This window comes from Salmo trutta, unplaced genomic scaffold (assembly GCF_901001165.1).
Source record: "Salmo trutta unplaced genomic scaffold, fSalTru1.1, whole genome shotgun sequence".
NCBI lineage: Eukaryota > Metazoa > Chordata > Actinopteri > Salmoniformes > Salmonidae > Salmo > Salmo trutta.
The window spans coordinates 2,179,976-2,201,618 of NW_021822941.1; the positions used below are offsets into that span (position 1 = coordinate 2,179,976).

At 43.7% G+C, this 21,643-nt stretch overlaps 1 protein-coding gene and 1 pseudogene across 3 annotated transcripts; one reads left to right on the forward strand and one right to left on the reverse strand.

Moving 5' to 3' along the window:
• The first annotated feature begins 7,099 nt into the window (after nucleotides 1-7,099).
• LOC115187338 (deleted in malignant brain tumors 1 protein-like) lies at nucleotides 7,100-9,727 on the forward strand (annotated as a pseudogene).
• Nucleotides 9,728-12,719: 2,992 nt separating this feature from the next.
• Nucleotides 12,720-18,221, reverse strand: LOC115187406 (cysteine-rich protein 2-like). Of its 3 annotated transcripts, none has more exons than XM_029746494.1 (4): nucleotides 18,068-18,221; nucleotides 13,750-13,844; nucleotides 13,266-13,320; nucleotides 12,720-12,989 (listed from the first exon to the last, which is right to left on the reverse strand). In XM_029746494.1, exons 1-4 carry the CDS (start codon nucleotides 18,108-18,110, stop codon nucleotides 12,952-12,954), a joined length of 231 nt encoding a protein of 76 aa, XP_029602354.1. In that variant the 5' UTR covers nucleotides 18,111-18,221; the 3' UTR covers nucleotides 12,720-12,951. The 3 variants fall into 3 exon arrangements, with proteins under 3 accessions (XP_029602354.1, XP_029602353.1, XP_029602352.1); XM_029746493.1 differs by having other exon boundaries at nucleotides 12,720-13,051; XM_029746492.1 differs by having other exon boundaries at nucleotides 12,720-13,054.
• Nucleotides 18,222-21,643: the final 3,422 nt, after the last annotated feature.

A 21,643-nucleotide genomic window follows, 5' to 3' on the forward strand; every position in this document is an offset into this window, starting at 1 on the left:
TGCTCAATGTGGTATTTCACCTAACAGATACGGGTTGTCGTGTCTTTGGCTATGCCGGATTAAGGATATGACATGCTAACCTATAAAATTCTTTCTCTAATTAATATTACCTGATTAAGCTAATCATGTAAATGTAATTAACTAGAAAGCCGGGGCACCACGGAAGAACGTTTATAGAGCCGTTATCTTCCGAATAAACTCTTAAAATACTTAGTAATATTTTACATCGATAGCAGTCAATATTAACCCTTATCTTATTTTCAGTCTCATAATGAAAGTTGTAAATTCTTGGTTATCTTCACGAACCCTGGCTAACAAGTTGAATCAGCAATACAAAATTGGGTATAATTATTTATTTACTAAATATTTAACTAATCACACAGAATTACAAATACACAGAATACCAATGATGTCATACAGAAAACGTCCCGGTGGACGGAACCTGGTTACACAAAGGAAAGGGGGGTTGGGCTTGAATGAAAGAGCGGGAAGATTTAGGAACAAAGAAACAGCAGCTATGCTATCGTAAATACATTATCTTATGCATTGTAAATTACCGCTCATTTGGAAAAGGAAAATGTTTACTCTGAGCTGCGCTTCGGTAGATTGGTCGTAGATGCTGGCCGGGTTGGCCAACAGATCTTCCTGTACTTGGAAGAATGTCTCTGGTGGTAAATTGGATACGTGGTGGTATCTTCGTCCGTCTGTTAGACTGGATCCGTCGTCCGTCCTTTCCTAGCCCCCGTCTACAGCGGCCGCTGCTAACTCAACGGCTAGGAAGTATCACTTCTGTAGTGAATAAGCTCAAAGTTCATACCATTCGCCATCAAAGCTCACGCCGAGGTTGGCTTAGTTCTCATGTGTGTCCTTCTAACGTAGAGGCTGCAGTCCTCACGTACTGGAACTACCGGTTATCTTTTCGTCAAAGGCTTATATAGTGGAGAGGGGGGAGGAGGTGTTTCATCGTTTATAACCCCTGTCTCTTCACAGGGTTGGGCCACTGATCGAGCAGGGCACTTTCCTTATGAAAACCCAATTCTCTCATTTGGAAGCTAAAATTACATTTAATCTCCTAACAAACAATTTCAATATCAAACATTTCAATTGCATAACAATTCCATGTGACTCTGATAACTAGAGGGTGTATACTTTCTCAGGTACAGTTTATGTCGTCCTGTCATCAATCATAATGTCTCAGATAACAATGAACTGACATACATACTCATTACGTTATCAAGCATATTTCCAACTGGTTTTATTACCAAAATATGGTTCCTTTCCCCATTTGTTTGATGTTCCCAGACTCTCTATGTTTAACAGGACAGCAGTCCTTCAGTAGGGTCAGTAAGTGAGGGGAAGGGAGAAAGGTATTTATGGGGGGGGGGTCATAAACCTTACCCACAGGCCAATGTCATGACAGGGTGCTTGTCAATATTATATTTGTTTCAAATTATTTTGGGGTCCTTGTAATCTGAGGGAAATATGTGTCTCTTATATCGTTGTAGATTTGGCAGGAGGTTAGGAAGTGCAGTTCAGTTTCCACCTCATTTTGTGGGCAGTGGGCACATAGCCTGTCTTCTCTCTGCCTGTTTCAATCCTTTCTCAATAGCAAGGCTATGCTCACTTCATTTGTACATTGTACATTTTTCCTCAGTTAGTCCAAATAGTCCAAATAGTCTTTCCATAGTTTACAGGCCAAACTGATCGGACGTTAGTTATTATCGTGAGAAGACCCATTTTCATAATGTTTCAAGGTCTGACAAACGCAGCTCTAGCTCTGTGACCTTTCACCTCAGATGAGGAATGGAGACATTGGTGGATGTGCTGGATTGAGATGCAAAACATATCTCTAGTTTAAACAGATGGATTTTGATGGGATTGTTTTTTAATGTTAATTACATTTCTAAAGGTTCACGGAAATTGTAGACTAAGGGTTAAATTGTATTCTAAGGGTTAAATGGTATTCTAAAGGTTAAATGGTATTCTAAGGGTTAGATGGTATTCTAAGGGTTAGATGGTATTCTAAGGGTTAGATGGTATTCTAAGGGTTAGATGGTATTCTAAGGGTTAAATGGTATTCTAAGGGTTAAATGGTATTCTAAGGGTTAAATGGTATTCTAAGGGTTAAATGAGATGTGGTAGTCATATAATAATCATGCTGTCGTCTACATTTTGTTCATCATCAATCAGACCAGATCATTAGAGATGGTGGGAGAGCCTGTTAGGCTGTTTAAAATGGAACAATATCATTTATATACTGTAGCATGAGACTAATACCTCTATATACATTTGAACAGGATTTGAGTGACGTTTTCTAAATTGTTTTATATATATATATATAATACATTTTTCACTGAGACATCATGGCGTGTACATCAATTTAAATCCCAACTTGTAAGGAAAGTATAAATAATAAAAAATCAACAATGTATTGGACAGGCCTATGAGGTCTAAAGGTCTGTCTTTCCAAGACATTCTGTTCATCTGCAAGCAGACCTGGTGATTCTAGATGGTGGGAGAGCCTGTTATTTAAAATGGAAGAATATAACTTACTGTAGCCTATATAATGTAACAATGACAATAATCCCTTCATATATACTGTAGTTGAAGGTTATTTTAGTGTCATAAAAATGGTTCATTAAAATATTGTCTGTGTGTATAACAGGACTGATACGGCAGGCGAAAACCTGAGAAATTCATCCAGGAAATGGTATTCTTTTGATGTGAGTGTTTTTCCATTGAAAGCCTATTGACCATATAAGTGGATAGGACCCAGATTGAAGTTCCTATTGCTTCCACTAGATGTCAACAGTCTTTAGACATTGTTTCAGGCTTGTATTCTGAGAAATGAAGAAGAATGAGAGCATTTCATGAGGGTCGGTCGAATGAACCAGAGCTTTTTGGCGCACGACCGGGAGTGCGCCCCCCGTTCTTTTTTCCTTTGTATTGAATACGCTATTGTCTGGTTGAAATATTATCGATTATAAAGACAATAGACAACCTGAGGATTAATAAAAAACATTGTTTGATGTTTCCACGAACTTTACCGGTACTATTAGCAAGTATTCTACTGTTGTAACCGTCTTTGAGCCAGTGGATTACTGAACAAAACACGCCAACAAAACTGAGTTTTTGGGATATAAAGAGGGACTTTATCGAACAAAACAAACATTTATTGTGTAACAGGGACTCTTGTGAGTGCAACCAGATGAAGTTCATCAAAGGTAAGTTATTAATTTTATCGCTATTTCTGACTTTCGTTACTCCTCTACTTGGCTTGAAATTGTTTGAATGCTTTTGTAAGTGGGGCGCTGTCCTCAGATAATCGCATGGTATGCTTTTGTCGTAAAGCTTTTTTAAAATCTGACACAGCGGCTGGATTAACAAGAAGTTAACCTTTATTTTGATGTATAACACTTGTGTCATCATGAAAGTTTATTATGACTATTTCTGTAGTTTGTATTTTGTGCTCTGCAATTTCACCGGGTCTTGGCCAGATTGGACGCTAAAAAGTTAAAAGGTTAAAGGTTAAAACAAAAAAAAGAGGGGGAGAAGATAGACTGGGAGAATAGGAGAGGAGAGGGGGAGAAGAGGAGAGGGAGAGAAGAGGAGAGGGAGAGAAGAGGAGAGGGGGAGAAGGGGGGAGAAGATGAGAAGAGAGGGGGGAGAAGTTTAGAGGGGGGAAAAGAGGAGAAGAGAGGGAGGGAAGAGGAGAGGCGGAGGAGAGGGGGGAGATAGGGGTGAAAAGAGGAGAGGGGGAGAAGAGGGGGGGAAGAGAAGAAGATAGGGAGAGAAGAGGAGAGGGGGAGAAGAGGAGAAGAAAGGGGGAGAAGTGTGGGAAGAGAGGAGGAGAAGGAGGGAGAAGAACAGAGGTGGGAGGGGAGGGGAAAAAGATGAGAGGGGGAGAAGAGGAGAAGAGAGGGGGAGAAGAGGAAAGGGAGTGAAGAAGAGAGGGGGAGAAGGGGGAGAGAGGAGGAGAGGGGAGGGTGAAAATAGGAGAGGGGGAGAAGAGGGGGGAAGAGAAGAAGAGAGAGAGGGAGAGAAGAGGAGAGGGGGAGAAGAGGAGAAGAGAGGGGGAGAAGAGGAAAGGGAGAGAAGACGAGAGGGGGAGAAGGGGGAGAGAGGAGGAGAGGGGAGGGGGAAGGACAGGAGAGGGGGAGGAGATGAGAGGGGGGAGAAGATTAGAGGTGGGAGAAGAGAGACTGGGAGAAATGGAGAGGAGAGCGGAGAGGGGAGGGGAGGAGAAGAGAGGTGGAGAAAATGAGAAAAGAGGGGGAGAAGAGGAGAGGGGGAGAAGGGGGGAGAAAAGGAGAAGAGAGGGGGGATGGGAGGGGAAGAAGAGGAGAGGGGAGAAGGTGGGAGAAGAGCAGAAGAGAGTGAGAGATGAGGGGGAAGATGAGAGGGGGAGAAGAAGAAGAGGGGTAGAAAGGGGGGAGAAGAGAGGGGTGAAAAGAGGAGAGGGGGAGAAGAGGAGAGGGATGGAAGAGGAGAAGAGATTGGGGGAAAAGGAGAAGAGAAGGGTGAGAAGGGGGGGAGAGAGGGGAAGAAGAGGAAAGGAGAGGGAGGGAGAAGAGGAGAAGAAAGGGGGAGAAGTGGGGGAAGTGCAGAGGTGGGAGGGGAGGGGAAAAGGATGATAGGGGGAGAAGAGAAGAGAGGGGGAGAAGAGGAAAGGGAGAGAAGATGAGAGAAGGAAGGACAGGAGAGGTGGAGGGGAGAGGGGAGAGGGGAAGAAGAGGGGAAGGGGAGAGGGGAGGGTGAGATAAGGAGAAGAGAGGGGGGAGAAATGGAGAGTGGGAGAAGATGGAGATGAGAGGGGAGAAGAGAAGGGGGCAGAAGACGAGAGGGGGAGAAGAGGGGGAGAACAGAAGAGGAGAGGGGAAGACGAGGAGAGGAGAGGAGAGGAGAGGAGAGAAGAGGAGAGGAGAGTCGGAAGGACAGGAGAGGGGAGGGGAGAGGGAGAGGGGGAGAAGAGAAGGAGAGGGGGAGAAGAGAAGGAGAGGGGGAGAAGAGAAGGAGAGGGGGAGAAGAGAAGGAGAGGGGGAGAAGAGGAGAAGAGAGGGGGAGAAGAGAGGGGGAGATAAGTAGAGGGGGAGAAGTGGGGAGAAGAGAGGGGAGAAGAGGAAAGGGGGAGAAGAGTAGAAGAGAGGAGACTGGGGAGGAGAGGGGAGGAGAGCGGAGAGGGGAGGAGAGGAGAAAGGAAGGGAGTGAGAAGGAGAGGAGAGGAGAACAGATGCGGAGAAGAGTAGAAGAGAGGGGAGAAGAGGAGAAGAGAGGGGTTGAAGAGAAGAGAAGGAGAGGGGGAGAAGAGAAGGAGAGGGGGAGAAGAGGAGAAGAGAGGGGGAGAAGAGGAGAGGAGGAAGGACATGAGAGGGGAGGGGAGAGGGGAGGAGAGGAGAAGGGAGGGGGAGAATAAAAGAGGGGGGAGAAGAGGAGTGGGGGAGAAGAGGAGAAGGGAGGGGTAGAAGAGAGGGGAGAAGAGAGAGGAAGGAGAGGAGAGGGGAGGGGAGGGGATAGGGGCAGAAGAGGAGAGAATAGGAGAGGGGGAGAAAGGTAAAGGGGGAGGCGAAGAAGAGGAGAAGAGAGGAGGGGAGAAGAGGAGAGGAGAGGAGGAGAAGAGAGGGAGAGGAGAGGAGAGGAGAGGGGAGGGGAGAAGAGAAGAGGAGAAATGGAGAAGCGGAGAGGAGAGGGTGAGAAGAGGTGAGGGGGGGAGGGTAAGAAGAGGAGACAAGAGGGGGAGAATAAAATAGGGGGAGAAGAGGAGAGGGGGAGAAGAAGGGAAGAGAGGGGGAGAATAGAAGGGAGAAGAGGAGAGGAGAGGGGAGGAGAAGAGAGGGGGATAAGAGGTGAAGAGAGTGGGAGAAGAGGAGAGGAGAGGAGAGGAGAAGAGAGGAGAGGGGGAGAATAGGAGAGGGGAGGGGGAGAAGAGGGGTGGGAGAAGAGAGGGGGAGAAGAGGAGAGGAGAGGGGGAGAAGAGTAGTGGAAAGTGAGAGGAGAGGGGGAGAAGAGGAGAGTGGAGAGTTGTGCAGAAGGGAGAGGGGAGGGGAGGAGAGGAGAGAAGGGGGGCAGAAAATGAGAGGGGGAGAAGAGGAGAGGAGAGGAGAGGGGGAGAAGAGGAGAGGGGGGAGGGGAGGTAAAGAAGAGGAGACGAGAGGGTGAGAAGACTCAAAGAGAGGGGAGAAGAGGAGAGGGGGAGAAGAGGAGAAGAGAGGGGGAGAAGAGAGGGGAAAGTCACTGAGCTCTTCATTAAGGCCATTCTACTGCCAATGTTTGTCTATGGAGATTGCATGGCTGAGTGCTTGATTTATACATCTGTCAGGAAGGGGTGTGGCTGAACTATAATACACTCATTTGAAGGGGTGTCCACATACTTTTGTATATATAGTGTATGTACACATGGGTGTTGTTGCACCATACCAACGATAAGCCTGTCTTCCCCATCACATCATGAAAGATCATGTTGATGTTCATTTAACCTCTGTCTCTCTCTTCCTCTGACTCCTCCCTTTCTCCTTTGTTTCTCTCTATCTCTCTGTCTCTTTCTCTCTCTTTCTCCTCTGTGTCTCTCTTCCTCTGACTCCTCCCTTTCTCCTTTGTTTCTCTCTATCTCTCTGTCTCTTTCTCTCTCTTTCTCCTCTGTCTCTCTCTTTCTCCTCAGATCTCCAGGCTCAAAGTGTCAGTCCACCAGGTAGGTAGAGTATAAATCTACAGTGATTATAGCAGTTCAATATTAGTCAACTTTATTATCCCACATGGAGAAATTCATGTGTCCATACAAACCATTCTAAACCCCAATAACAAGTAGTGTTTTATGGAACTACTAATACTTGTCAACCACAAAGCACTACTGCTGTTAGAATAACACAATCAATGTCATCATCTGTCCTCACCACTGTGTTTTCCTCTCTGCTGTTTACAGCTGAATTCTCAGTCAGACTGGTGGATGGAACCACTTCCTGTTCTGGGACAGTGGAAGTCTTCTATGAAGGAGAGTGGTTGGGTCTATGTACTGGGTGGTGGAACATGATGGAGGTTAAGGTTGTGTGTAGAGAGATGGACTGTGGGAATGTTGTATCTGTATCTAGAGGACCTCTGGTTCAACATGGAAGAAGAAGAGTCAGACTATTTAGATGTAGTGGAGATGAGTCTCCTATTAGACAGTGTGTCATCAGAGTAAAACCTGGTGACTGTATTGGTGGATATTATCATCATGTGACCTGTTCAGGTAAGAGACTGGTCATATTGAGAGATTTATTTATACATTATACAATATTACCATGTATCATGTTTTATGTGTTTTTATTTCATTTAAATAGAGGGAGAGATGTCAGATGTATTTAAACATTATATTTGTGTTTGTCATATTGGTTTATGGGAGATGTTCATGGGTAGATCATTGTAGTTCAGATGGTACTGAAGTGAAGCTGCCTGATGGATGTCCAGCTGTTTATTTTCTATAAAGTGAAGTGAACTTATTCCTGTCTCCTGCCTGCATTATTCCCAACCCTATCCTGAGTGACTAAGAACCCATTTCTACCTCTTACAGTATCAAACATAGCAAACTACAATCTTTTATCCAACATATTTGTGTTTAGTCCTTGACAGTGTCATCAACAAAACTGATTGAATGTTCAACCAAGTCTTTTTCTCCAGAGTCTGTGCGGCTTGTGGATGGAGCTGGTCTCTGCTCTGGAAGAGTGGAGGTGAAGTCCGATCAGTCCTGGGCCTCAGTGTGTGAAGCTGACTTTGACCGGCAGGATGCAGAGGTAGTCTGTGGGGAGCTTGGCTGTGGGGCTCCTGCAGCTCTACAGGGGGGGCTCTATGGAGAAGGTGAGGGTCAGACCTGGGATAAAGAGTTCCAGTGTAAAGGCAAAGAGTCCCTTCTCCTGGACTGTGACACCTCAGACAGAGAAATCAACACCTGTCTACCTGGTAATGCTGTTGGACTCACCTGCTCAGGTAAGAAACAGTTTGTCTCTCAATCCACATTGTTTCTCACCTGGAGTGAAGAATATGAGAGACAATATAGGTGTGTTTTAGTGAGAAAATAGTAAGATTACTGTCTCTCTCTTTTCTTTTCTCAGAGCCTGATGATGTGAGGCTGGTGGGAGGAGGCAGTCGCTGTGCTGGTGGAGTGGAGGGGTACGACCAGGGAGAGTGGAGGACTGTGGGAGCTGCTGACAGGGCCAGGACACATGTAGCTGCAGTAGTGTGTAGACAGCTGGGTTGTGGCTCCACTGTTTCAGTACTACCTGGAAACACCACTGGAGGGTTTTTAGTTTACTGTTCTGGGACTGAGTCTTCACTGAGGGAATGTTGGAGAAGTTTTGAGCTCTTTCCTGGACTCACAGTGATCTGCTCAGGTAATAACAACATATTATAATTGTATTCAACTGATTTCCTTCATTCATACAACTTCCTCTGCACCTCTCATGATGACTGTTTAGCTTGTCAGTCTGCTTTACTAAATAGATCACTCAGTCAAGTAGGAATCAAATACACCTTAAATATCCCAGAATGCTTTTGTATTTGAGTGTTATCTCAGTGAACGTCTCTACTCACTACCACTGTTACATGCTGATGTTATTGTCATATCTATAGGAAACTAGTTGAAGAGGTTTGTCTTGTTCTCTTTTATTGTTACAGATCTCCTGGTCCAGCCAGATATCTCCCTTACTGACTCAATGGGAGGGGTCTCCAGGGGCCACCAGGGGCCCGAGGTGTTCAGGGGCTACAACTTCACCATCACCTGCTCCACTCAGCCACAGTACCCAGGAGGCTCCTTCCTCCTCACGTTCACCGGCTCCAACAGAACCCAGACCCAGCCAGCTGTCAATCACTCTGCTGCCTTCCTCTTCCCTGCTGCAGATGACTCCCACCAAGGGAACTACAGCTGTGTTTATGACAATGATGTTTTCTCTCATAACTTCTCCTCTGAGAGTGAGCTCCTCTCCCTCACCATCACAGGTAACTGAACATGAACCAGACTTATAACTTTGTCATTGACAGATTTCCCACAGATCTATGTGATGATGATCAGTCCCCTCATCAAAGGTGTTTCTGTTTGCAGCCTCTCCTCTGCCAGCCTTCATCATCAGACACGTTGTAGTGCTGCTGATCCTACTGACAGCCATCACCACCTCCTACCTGTACTACAAGGTAAAGACATTTACTCAGATGTTACAAGTCATTTAAACTAGAGGGAGAGGGTGAGGGGGAGAGGGAGGGAGAGAGAATGGAGATACTAGAGAGTAATTGTCTGACTGTTGGTGCTGTGTCTCCCTAGCCCACCAGGAGGCAGAAGAGAGTGAACAGGGTGAGCAGCATGGATCTTTATGTCAATGCCATGGAGATGGTCTCTCTGAGCTCCAGAGCTGAAGCTGGACCGGGAGAGGAGAGAGCAGCCCAGGGGACGGAGTAGGAGTAGAATGAAGCTGACCCTACATGCTGATCTTAGGTCAGTTTTGTGTTTTAAATGGATGGTCAGCAGTGGACTGGTGTTTAAAATGTGGTGACAAACCTGAAGTGGTTCTAATTTTAATAACAAGTTCAGAATTAGTTTCTCTTTCTAGAACCTTGGAAGAAATCTAAAAGGAGTGACTGCAACCACCATTATTCCTTTTAGTTTGGTTTTACCACCAGAGAAACATGTGGTTCTGGGTAACATGGGGTTCTGGGTAACATGGGATTCTGGGTAACATGGGGTTCTGGGTAACATGGAGTTCTGGGTAACATGGGGTTCTGGGTAACATGGGGTTCTGGGTAACATGGGGTTCTGGGTAACATGGGGTTGTGGGTAACATGGGGTTCTGGGTAACATGGGGTTTTGATTATTTTAAGAGAGTTGCTTAATTACGTCTGTTTTGAATGTATATTTTAGATTTTGTCTTAATGTGTTTATCTTATTTAGTGTCTCTTAGATTCTTTATCTTATTTAGTGTCTCTTAGATTCTTTATCTTATTTAGTGTCTCTTAGATTCTTTATCTTATTTAGTGTCTCTTAGATTCTTTATCTTATTTAGTGTCTCTTAGATTCTTTATCTTATTTAGTGTCTCTTAGATTCTTTATCTTATTTAGTGTCTCTTAGATTCTTTATCTTGAAGTGTTTCCATTATTAGTTCATGTATTATTATAATCATCTGTTCATTCTTTGTATTTTTAAAACATTTTTAATAAAGTGGGCATCTTTTTCTCAATTTATTTTGGTTTGTTGTTGTTGTTGTTTACCTCTCATGATGTTATTGATTATAAATGTTATGATATTGATTATTGATTATGATGTAGATTATTGTTATGATGTTGTTAGTAGTATATAGATAATGATGTTATTGATTATAAATGTTATGATATTGATTGTTGATGTAGATTATTGTTATGATGTTGTTAGTAGTATAGAGATAATGATGTTATTAATTATAAATGTTATGATATTGATTATTGATTATGATGTAGATTATTGTTATGATGTTGTTAGTAATATATAGATAATGATGTTATTGATTATAAATGTTATGATATTGATTATTGATTATGAAGTAAATTATTGTTATGATGTTGCTCTCTAAACTGCCATGTAATCAACTGAATGCTTTTAATAAACTTACAGGCTGTCAGTCTTGTGTGATTCCCCTCTTGGACAGACTACAACATACAGTATGAATTAACTGAGATCAGTCTTGTGTGATTCCCCTCTTGGACAGACTACAACATACAGTATGAATTAACTGAGATCAGTCTTGTGTGATTCCCCTCTTGGACAGACTACAACATACAGTATGAATTAACTGAGATCAGTCTTGTGTGATTCCCCTCTTGGACAGACTACAACATACAGTATGAATTAACTGAGATCAGTCTTGTGTGATTCTCCTCTTGGACAGACTACAACATACAGTATGAATTAACTGAGATCAGTCTTGTGTGATTCTCCTCTTGGACAGACTACAACATACAGTATGAATTAACTGAGATCAGTCTTGTGTGATTCTCCTCTTGGACAGACTACAACATACAGTATGAATTAACTGAGATCAGTCTTGTGTGATTCTCCTCTTGGACAGACTACAACATACAGTATGAATTAACTGAGATCAGTCTTGTGTGATTCTCCTCTTGGACAGACTACAACATACAGTATGAATTAACTGAGATCAGTCTTGTGTGATTCCCCTCTTGGACAGACTACAACATACAGTATGAATTAACTGAGATCAGTCTTGTGTGATTCTCCTCTTGGACAGACTACAACATACAGTATGAATTAACTGAGATCAGTCTTGTGTGATTCTCCTCTTGGACAGACTACAACATACAGTATGAATTAACTGAGATCAGTCTTGTGTGATTCTCCTCTTGGACAGACTACAACATACAGTATGAATTAACTGAGATCAGTCTTGTGTGATTCTCCTCTTGGACAGACTACAACATACAGTATGAATTAACTGAGATCAGTCTTGTGTGATTCCCCTCTTGGACAGACTACAACATACAGTATGAATTAACTGAGATCAGTCTTGTGTGATTCTCCTCTTGGACAGACTACAACATACAGTATGAATTAACTGAGATCAGTCTTGTGTGATTCCCCTCTTGGACAGACTACAACATACAGTATGAATTATTTGAGATCAGTCTTGTGTGATTCCCCTCTTGGACAGACTACAACATACAGTATGAATTAACTGAGATCAGTCTTGTGTGATTCTCCTCTTGGACAGACTACAACATACAGTATGAATTAACTGAGATCAGTCTTGTGTGATTCTCCTCTTGGACAGACTACAACATACAGTATGAATTAACTGAGATCAGTCTTGTGTGATTCCCCTCTTGGACAGACTACAACATACAGTATGAATTAACTGAGATCAGTCTTGTGTGATTCCCCTCTTGGACAGACTACAACATACAGTATGAATTAACTGAGATCAGTCTTGTGTGATTCCCCTCTTGGACAGACTACAACATACAGTATGAATTAACTGAGATCAGTCTTGTGTGATTCTCCTCTTGGACAGACTACAACATACAGTATGAATTAACTGAGATCAGTCTTGTGTGATTCTCCTCTCTGACAGACTACAACATACAGTATGAATATCATGCTGAAACCCTCATAGCCAACTGTGTGTGTGTGTGTGTGTGTGTGTGTGTGTGTGTGTGTGTCTGTGTGTGTCTGTTCAGAACTCTAGTGGTATTAAAACATGATCTGACTAGGTAGTGTCCACTCCAGTACATGTGTAGTGTAGGATGTGTGTCTGTGTACTCCAGTACATGTGTAGTGTAGGATGTGTGTCTGTGTACTCCAGTACATGTGTAGTGTAGGATGTATGTCTGTGTACTCCAGTACATGTGTAGTGTAGGATGTGTGTCTGTGTTCTCCAGTACATGTGTAGTGTAGGATGTGTATATGTGTACTCCAGTACATGTGTAGTGTAGGATGTGTGTCTGTGTACTCCAGTACATGTGTAGTGTAGGATGTGTGTCTGTGTACTCCAGTACATGTGTAGCGTAGGATGTGTATCTGTGTACTCCAGTACATGTGTAGTGTAGGATGTGTGTCTGTGTACTCCAGTACATGTGTAGTGTAGGATGTGTGTCTGTGTACTCCAGTACATGTGTAGTGTAGGATGTGTGTCTGTGTACTCCAGTACATGTGTAGTGTAGGATGTGTGTTGATGCCTAAAGAGACTCTGTGTTTAACACACTTCAACCAGACGACTGTAGAAGCTTCTGTTTTATTGAAGAACAGCCGTTGTCTCCATTGAACACAATGTTGTGGTCAAGGTAGTTGTTTTATGACTGACTGAAAGAGGGAGACTTTCAGAGTATTTCTTGGTTGGTCAAAGTTGGTTGGCTGAATGTTGGGTCTCGTTGGTTGGTCATTGGCTTGATGGCTGAATGTCAGGTTTGTTGAAAATAGATCCTTGTTGATAGCCTGTTAGTTCTCATTAGGTTGTATTTTGGTGGTTTTTGGTTAGACTGGTTCCTAGGAGGAGGAAGAGGAAGAGGAGGCTGAGCTGTGACAGTTTGACATCAGTCTCCTGTTACCTGCTGAGAGAGAGAGAGAGAGAGAGAGAGAGAGAGAGAGAGAGAGAGAGAGAGAGAGACATATTTGCTGTACATAGCATCCTAAGACACACACTGTTCCCTATTTAGTGTACTACTTTTGACCAAGTCTCTGGCCAAAGTAGTGTACAATGTAGGGAATAGGCTGCCATTTGGGACGCACACCAGCTAAAGTACATCACCAAGCAGTATCTACCTCTGGTACCAAACATCTTCATGTAACAGTTAGTGCAGTAGGGTTTCTCATCATGCTGAAACACAAAGCACAGAAAACATCTTAGTTCATGAGATACATAGATACACACATACATGTAGACATGTAGACGGATAGACAGACAGACAGACAGACAGACCTTCCCCACCCCACCTCCCTCACTCCCTCCCCACACTACCCCTCCATGTCTTCGTACCTCAGCATGTTGTCCTGGGGTCAGCTGTCTCTGACACTGTTGACACTATCTTTCCCACCACTTCTCCATCTCTCCCCCTCACTCCCCCTTCCCTTCCCTTCCCTCTCTCCCCTCCCCTTCTCTCCCTGACTCACTCACTCTCCCCCTTCCCTCTCTCCCCTCTTCCTCCTACGTCTCCCCCCTCCGCTATACTCCTCTCCCTCTCAACTCCTGTTCCTCTCTCCCCCTTCTCTCCCTCCTCCTCTTCCCTCCCTCCCTCTCTCTCCATACCTCAGCATGTTGTCCCGGCGTCAACTGTCTCTGACACTGTTGACACTTCAGACACAGAGGGTGGTAGTCCCGTCCCAATGACCTCTTCTTCTCACCTGGACCAATGGGGAGAGAGGATACCAAGGGTTAGAGGTCAAATGTCTGTCATGGACCAATCTGGTTAGAGGATACCAGGGGTTAGAGGTCAAATATTTGGCATGGACCGTTGGGGTTGGAGGATACCAGGGGTTAAATAAAAAATGTAATCAAATCAAATTGTATTAATCACATGCGCTGAATACAACAGGTGTAGTTTAATACACTAATACAACACCTTACAGTGAAATGTTGTCACGTTCTGACCAGCAAAGGGAGTTATTGTATTAGTATTTGGTCAGGACGTGGCAGTTGGGTTTGTGTTTTGTATGTAGTTTCTAGTCTGTCTATTTCTTTGTAGTCTGTGTGGCTCCCGATCAGGAACAGCTGCATGTCGTTGTTCCTGATTGGGAGTCATATATTAGGAGTGGGTTTTCATCTGGATTTTGTGGGTTGGTGCCTTTAGCACTGCTGTTATTTTGTATAGCCTGTTAAACTGTCTTCTGTCGTTTCTCGTTTTTGTTATTTTTCCGTGCTCTCTTTATTTAATAAAAATTCAAGATGAGCATCCACATTCCTGCTGCGTTTTGGTCAGTTCAACACAACGACACCCGTGACAAATGTTGAATACAACAGATGTAGACCTTACAGTGAAATGCTTACTTACAAGCTCTTAACCAACATTGCTTTAAGAAGTTTGAAGAAAAAAATGTGTTAAATTAACATATATTTTTTAAAGTTAAATAATTCAACAGCAGCAGTAAAATAACAATGTGGAGGCTATATTGGGGTACCGTTACAGAGTCAATGTGAGGTGGCACCGGTTAGTGGAGGTAATTGAGGTAATATGTAGGGAGAGTTAAAGGTACTATGTATAGATAGTAAACAGAGAGTAGCAGCAGTGTAAAAGAGGGGTCTGGTGGTCATTTGATTAGATGTTCAGGAGTTTGATGGTTTGGGGATAGAAGCTGATAAGGAGCCTTTTGGTCCTTGACTTGGTGATCCGGTACCACTTGCCGTGCGGTAGAAGAGATAACAGTCTATGACTGGTGTCTTTCACAATTTGTAGGGCCTTCCTCTGACACCGCCTGGTATAGAGGTCCTGGATGGCAGGAAGCTTGGCCCCGGTGATGTACTGGGCCGTACGCACTACCCTCTGTAGTGCCTTGCTCTCGATGGTGCAGCTGTAAAAGCTTTTGAGGTTCTAAGGACCCATGCCAAATCTTTTCAGTCTCCTGAGGGGGAATAGGCTTTGTCATGCACTCTTCACGACTGTCTTGGTGTGCATGGACCATGTTAGTTTGTTGGTGGCGTGGACACCAAGGAACTTGAAGCTCTCAACCTGCTCCACTACAGCCCCGTCGATGAGAATAGGGGCGTGCTCGGTCCTCCTTTTCCTGTAGTCCACAATCATCTCCTTTGTCTTGATCACGTTGAGGGAGAGGTTGTTGTCCTGGCACCACATGGTCAGGTCTCTGACCTCCTCCCTATAGGCTGTCTCGTCGTTGTCAGTGATCAGGCCTACCACTGTTGTGTCGTCGGCAAACTTAATTATGGTGTTGGAGTCGTGCCTGGCCATGCAGTCATGAGTGAACAGGGAGTACAGGAGGGGACTGAGCACGCACCCCTGAGGGGCCCCCGTGTTGAGGATCAGCATGGTGGATGTGTTGTTACCTAACCTTCCCATCTGGGGGCTGCCTGTCAGTAAGTCCAGGATCCAGTTGCAGAGGGAGGTGTTTAGTCCCAGGGTCCTTAGCTTAGTGATGAGCTTTGAGGGCACTATTGTGTTGAACGCTGAGCAGTAATCAATGAATAGCATTCTCACATAGGTGTTCCTTTTGTCCCGGTGGGAAAGGGCAGTGTTGAGTGCAATAGAGATTGCATGTCATGGACCATTGGGGTTGGAAGATACCAAGGGTTAGAGGGCAAATGTCTGTCATGGACCAATGGGGTTAGAGGATAGCAGGGGTTAGAGGGCAAATGGTGTCTGCCATTCAGAGAGAGATCTGCACTGTGACTAGAGAGTTAGCCACCGTGCTTCTACACCTGCATTGCTTGCTGTTTGGGGTTTTAGGCTGGGTTTCTGTACAGCACTTTGAGATATCAGCTGATGAAAGAAGGGCTATATAAATACATTTGATTTGATTTTCCAGTTAGGTTCCTGTTAGAGTTGCTAAGCTACTGGTAGTTTACCAAAATTACTGGAATCTTCTATGGTAACTTTGGTAATTTATACTTGAGTAGAAATGAATTGCTATATATTGTGTCTGTCTATATTGTCCAATAGATAATTCATGAATAAATACAAGTGTGTAAAAAACATAAAGAATATTTCATGCTGAAACCCTCATATTAAACACCAATGATATTTACTGAGTTTATGGTTTATATTAAGTTTAATGATTGTAATATATATATATATTAAACAATCTTATTTAATTATTGTATATCTGACATGTGAAAAGACCACACAGAGGACCAGAGATAATTATAGACGCATGTGATAAGGTCACACAGAGGACCAGAGATAATTACAGACTCATGTGATAAGGCCACACAGAGGACCAGAGATAATTACAGACTCATGTGATAAGGACACACAGAGGGCCAGAGATAATTACAGACTCATGTGATAAGACCACACAGAGGACCAGAGATAATTACAGACTCATGTGATAAGGACACACAGAGGGCCAGATATAATTACAGACTCATATAAGGTCACACAGAGGGCCAGAGATAATTACAGACTCATGTGATAAGGCCACACAAAGGACCAGATATAATTACAGACTCATGTGATAAGGACACACAGAGGACCAGAGATAATTACAGACTCATGTGATAAGGACACACAGAGGGCCAGAGATAATTACAGACTCATGTGATAAGGTCACACAGAGGACCAGAGAAAATTACAGACTCATGTGATAATCTTAAGCACAAAAAGGCCACCAGATGTAATTTGATAAAATTCCCCCTAAAATGTAAATGTTACCAAACTTCTGGTAGTTTCCTGGTAAACATAGACATTTTCCAATAATATACCTTTCATTTGCAACCCTAGTTCCTGTACCGGATATATGCAAATAATGCAAGTCCCTAAAGGAAAGGAAGGCAAGTTGGTATTTGAACAAAGCCAAAGTGTGAGAGACCAGTCTGCTGTCTCATATCAATTGAGGACATAGGAAAGGAGCCCAGGTGAAAGGAAGCCAGGTTAGACTATAGGAACCCAGCCTCTGAAGGAAAGGAAGCCAGGTTAGACTATAGGAACCCAGCCTCTGAAGGAAAGGAAGCCACGTTAGACTATAGGAACCCAGCCTCTGAAGGAAAAGGAAGCCAGGTTAGACTATAGGAACCCAGCCTCTGAAGGAAAGGAAGCCACGTTAGACTATAGGAACCCAGCCTCTGAAGGAAAGGAAGCCACGTTAGACTATAGGAACCCAGCCTCTGAAGGAAAGGAAGCCAGGTTAGACTATAGGAACCCAGCCTCTGAAGGAAAGGAAGCCAGGTTAGACTACAGGAACCCAGCCTCTGAAGAAAAGGAAGCCAGGTTAGACTATAGGAACCCAGCCAGTGACGGAAAAGAGACTTATCCCAGGATGAAAAGAAGGCTGGTTAGAAAGGAAAGGACACCAGGTTAGAGTATTGGAGAGTAGCTGGTGTGTTACAGAACAGTCTGCTTCCTCAGAGAAGACACTTCCTGTTGTCTGTGTGTGAGTCATGACAGACTGTACAGAGCATAGACACACACACACACACACACACACACACACACACACACACACACACACACACACACACACACACACACACACACATACACAAACACATACACACACACACACACACACGGAGACATATACACACACACACACACACACACACACACACACACACACACACACACACACACAGACACACACACACACACACACACACACACACACACACACACACACACACACACACACACACACACACATGGAGACATATACACACACACACACACACACACGGAGACATACACACACACACACACACACAGAGACATACACACACACACACACAATATAGCAAAGGTATAACGATTGAGTCTAGAAAAGATTTGCGAGCGAACGATGCCTCTCACAAACCTGCCCCAACAATCTAGCAACTATTCCATAATTCTATGGAATCTCTAACCCACTGTATGACACTGCAGACACACACACACACACACACACACACACGCTGCACTCACCAAAGTAGACGGGTTTCCCACAGATGGGACAGTAGCCCACCATGATAGATGATATTCCTGACACAGTTATATATCAGACAGGAAGTGTGTACGTAGAGAGTGTGAGATGGAGAAAGTGTGTGTAGAGAGAGAGAATGTGTGTGTGTGAGAGTGTGTAGAGAAAAGGTGTGTGTGTGTCAGAGAGATGTACAGGAAATAGGTTCAACTGTGTGAATGTGGCGTGTTGTGATGACAGAACCAGGATGTGGTGAGAACCTTGTCACAGCAAGACAAAGAAACATCACTTCAAAAGAAAATACAATATGAACACATTGGTGTCACTGGTAAAACTAAATATACATATATACATAGAACCAGAAAGATATGATAGATAGAACTAGAAAGATATGATAGATAGAACTAGAAAGATATGATAGATAGAACTAGAAAGATATGATAGATAGAACTAGAAAGATATGATTAATAGAACTAGAAAGATATGATAGATAGAACTAGAAGGATATGATATATAGAACCAGAAAGATATGATAGATAGAACTAGAAAGATATGATAGATAGAACTAGAAAGATATGATTAATAGAACTAGAAAGATATGATAGATATGACTGAACAGAACATCAGGTGGGACTAGATCTGGACTGTTATGACTGAACAGAACATCAGGTGGATCTAGAGCTGGACTGTTATGACTGAACAGAACATCAGGTGGGACTAGATCTGGACTGTTGAACAGAACATCAGGTGGGACTAGATCTGGACTGTTATGTCTGAACAGAACATCAGGTGGAACTAGATCTGGACTGTTGAACAGAACATCAGGTGGGACTAGATCTGGACTGTTATGACTGAACAGAACATCAGGTGGGACTAGATCTGGACTGTTATGACTGAACAGAACATCAGGTGGGACTAGATCTGGACTGTTATGTCTGAACAGAACATCAGGTGGGACTAGATCTGGACTGTTGAACAGAACATCAGGTGGGACTAGATCTGGACTGTTATGTCTGAACAGAACATCAGGTGGAACTAGATCTGGACTGTTGAACAGAACATCAGGTGGGACTAGATCTGGACTGTTATGACTGAACAGAACATCAGGTGGGACTAGATCTGGACTGTTATGTCTGAACAGAACATCAGGTGGGACTAGATCTGGACTGTTATGACTGAACAGAACATCAAGTGGAACTAGATCTGGACTGTTATGACTGAACAGAACATCAGGTGGGACTAGATCTGGACTGTTATGTCTGAACAGAACATCAGGTGGGACTAGATATGGACTGTTGAACAGAACATCAGGTGGGACTAGATCTGGGCTGTTATGACTGAACAGAACATCAGGTGGGACTAGATCTGGACTGTTGAACGGAACGTCAGGTGGGACTAGATCTGGACTGTTATGACTGAACAGAACATCAGGTGGGACTAGATCTGGGCTGTTGAACAGAACATCAGGTGGGACTAGATCTGGACTGTTGAACAGAACATCAGGTGGGACTAGATCTGGGCTGTTGAACAGAACATCAGGTGGGACTAGATCTGGACTGTTGAACAGAACATCAGGTGGGACTAGATCTGTCAATGTTAAGGGTCACTCAGAAAACAGAAAATTAGGAGAAGAAATGGAGAGAGAGAGAAGGGTGAGGATGGATGGATGAGTGAGACAGACGGGGGAGAGAGAAGGGTGAGGATGAGGGAGACAAACTAGAGAGAGAGAGGGGTGAGGATGGATGGATGGGGGAGGCAGAGGGGGGAGAGATGGATGGATGGTTTGATGGGGGAAGCAGAGGGGGGAGAGAAAGGGTGAGGATGGATGGATGGTTAGATTGGGGAGGCAGAGGGGGGAGAGAGGGGTGAGCATGGATGGAGAGAGATGGGGGAGACCGATGGGGGGAGAGAGAGTGGTGAGGATGGATGAAAGGTTGGAGGGATGGATGGATGGTTAGATGGGGGAGACAGATGTGAAGATGGATGGATGAATGGATGGGGAGACAGACAGGGAGGGAATAATGGATGGATGGATGGGTGGGGAGACAAATGGGGGAGTGTGCACTTCTCTCTCTTCTTCTCCTCTCCCTTCCTCTCATTTCCCTTCCTCTCCTCTCCCTTCCTCTCCTATCCCTTCCTCTCCTGAATCAGTCAAGAATATTTGTATTGAAACAATATTTGGTTCACATGTTACTCTATAACATTCATAATGACCACATGTTACTCTATAACATTCATAATGACCACATGTTACTCTATAACATTCATAATGACCACATGTTACTCTATAACATTCATAATGACCAAATGTTACTCTATAACATTCATAATGACCACACGGTGGCTCTATAACATTCATAATGACCACATGGTGGCTCTATAACATTCATAATGACCACATGGTGGCTCTATAACATTCATAATGACCACATGTTACTCTATAACATTCACAATGACCACATGTTACTCTATAACATTCATAATGACCACATGATGGCTCTATAACATTCATAATGACCACATGATGGCTCTATAACATTCACAATGACCACACGGTGGCTCTATAACATTCATAATGACCACATGATGGCTCTATAACATTCATAATGACCACACGGTGGCTCTATAACATTCACAATGACCACATGGTGGCTCTATAACATTCATAATGACCACATGGTGGCTCTATAACATTCATAATGACCACATGTTACTGTATAACATTCAAAATGACCACATGTTACTCTATAACATTCATAATGACCACATGTTACTCTATAACATTCATAATGACCACATGGTGGCTCTATAACATTCATAATGACCACATGTTACTCTATAACATTCATAATGACCACATGTTACTCTATAACATTCATAATGACCACATGGTGGCTCTATAACATTCATAATGACCACATGTTACTCTATAACATTCATAATGATCACACGTTACTGTATAACATTCATAATGACCACATGTTACTGTATAACATTCATAATGACCACATGGTGGCTCCTTAACAGCCAACATTTTTTTCTGTTGATCTGTTTGACTCAGAGGGATGACATTTGGGACACAGCCTCATGGATATGAGTCTACCTAACCCAGGTGATATCTCAGACACCTCTGGTTCCATTTTGATGAAACGTGGGTGAATGATGAGTCTTGCCATAGAGATCCAGAATTCACTAAATTACACTGATTGGCCCAAAGGGGGCACTGCATCATTCATGGGGGACGACATATTTACTGTTGCTTTGTTATTGTTGTGATGTCATTGAGGAAACAGTGTAGGGAAGCAGAGAGAGAGGGACTGAAATGTGTTGAGGAAACAGTGTGAGGAAGCAGAGAGGGAGGGGCTGAAATGTGTTGAGGAAACAGTGTGGGGAAGCAGAGTGAGAGGGGCTGAAATGTGTTGAGGAAACAGTGTGGGGAAGCAGAGGGAGAGGGGCTGAAATGTGTTGAGGAAACAGTGTGGGGAAGCAGAGGGAGAGGGGCTGAAATGTGTTGAGGAAACAGTGTGGGGAAGCAGAGAGGGAGGGGCTGAAATGTGTTGAGGAAACAGTGTGGGGAAGCA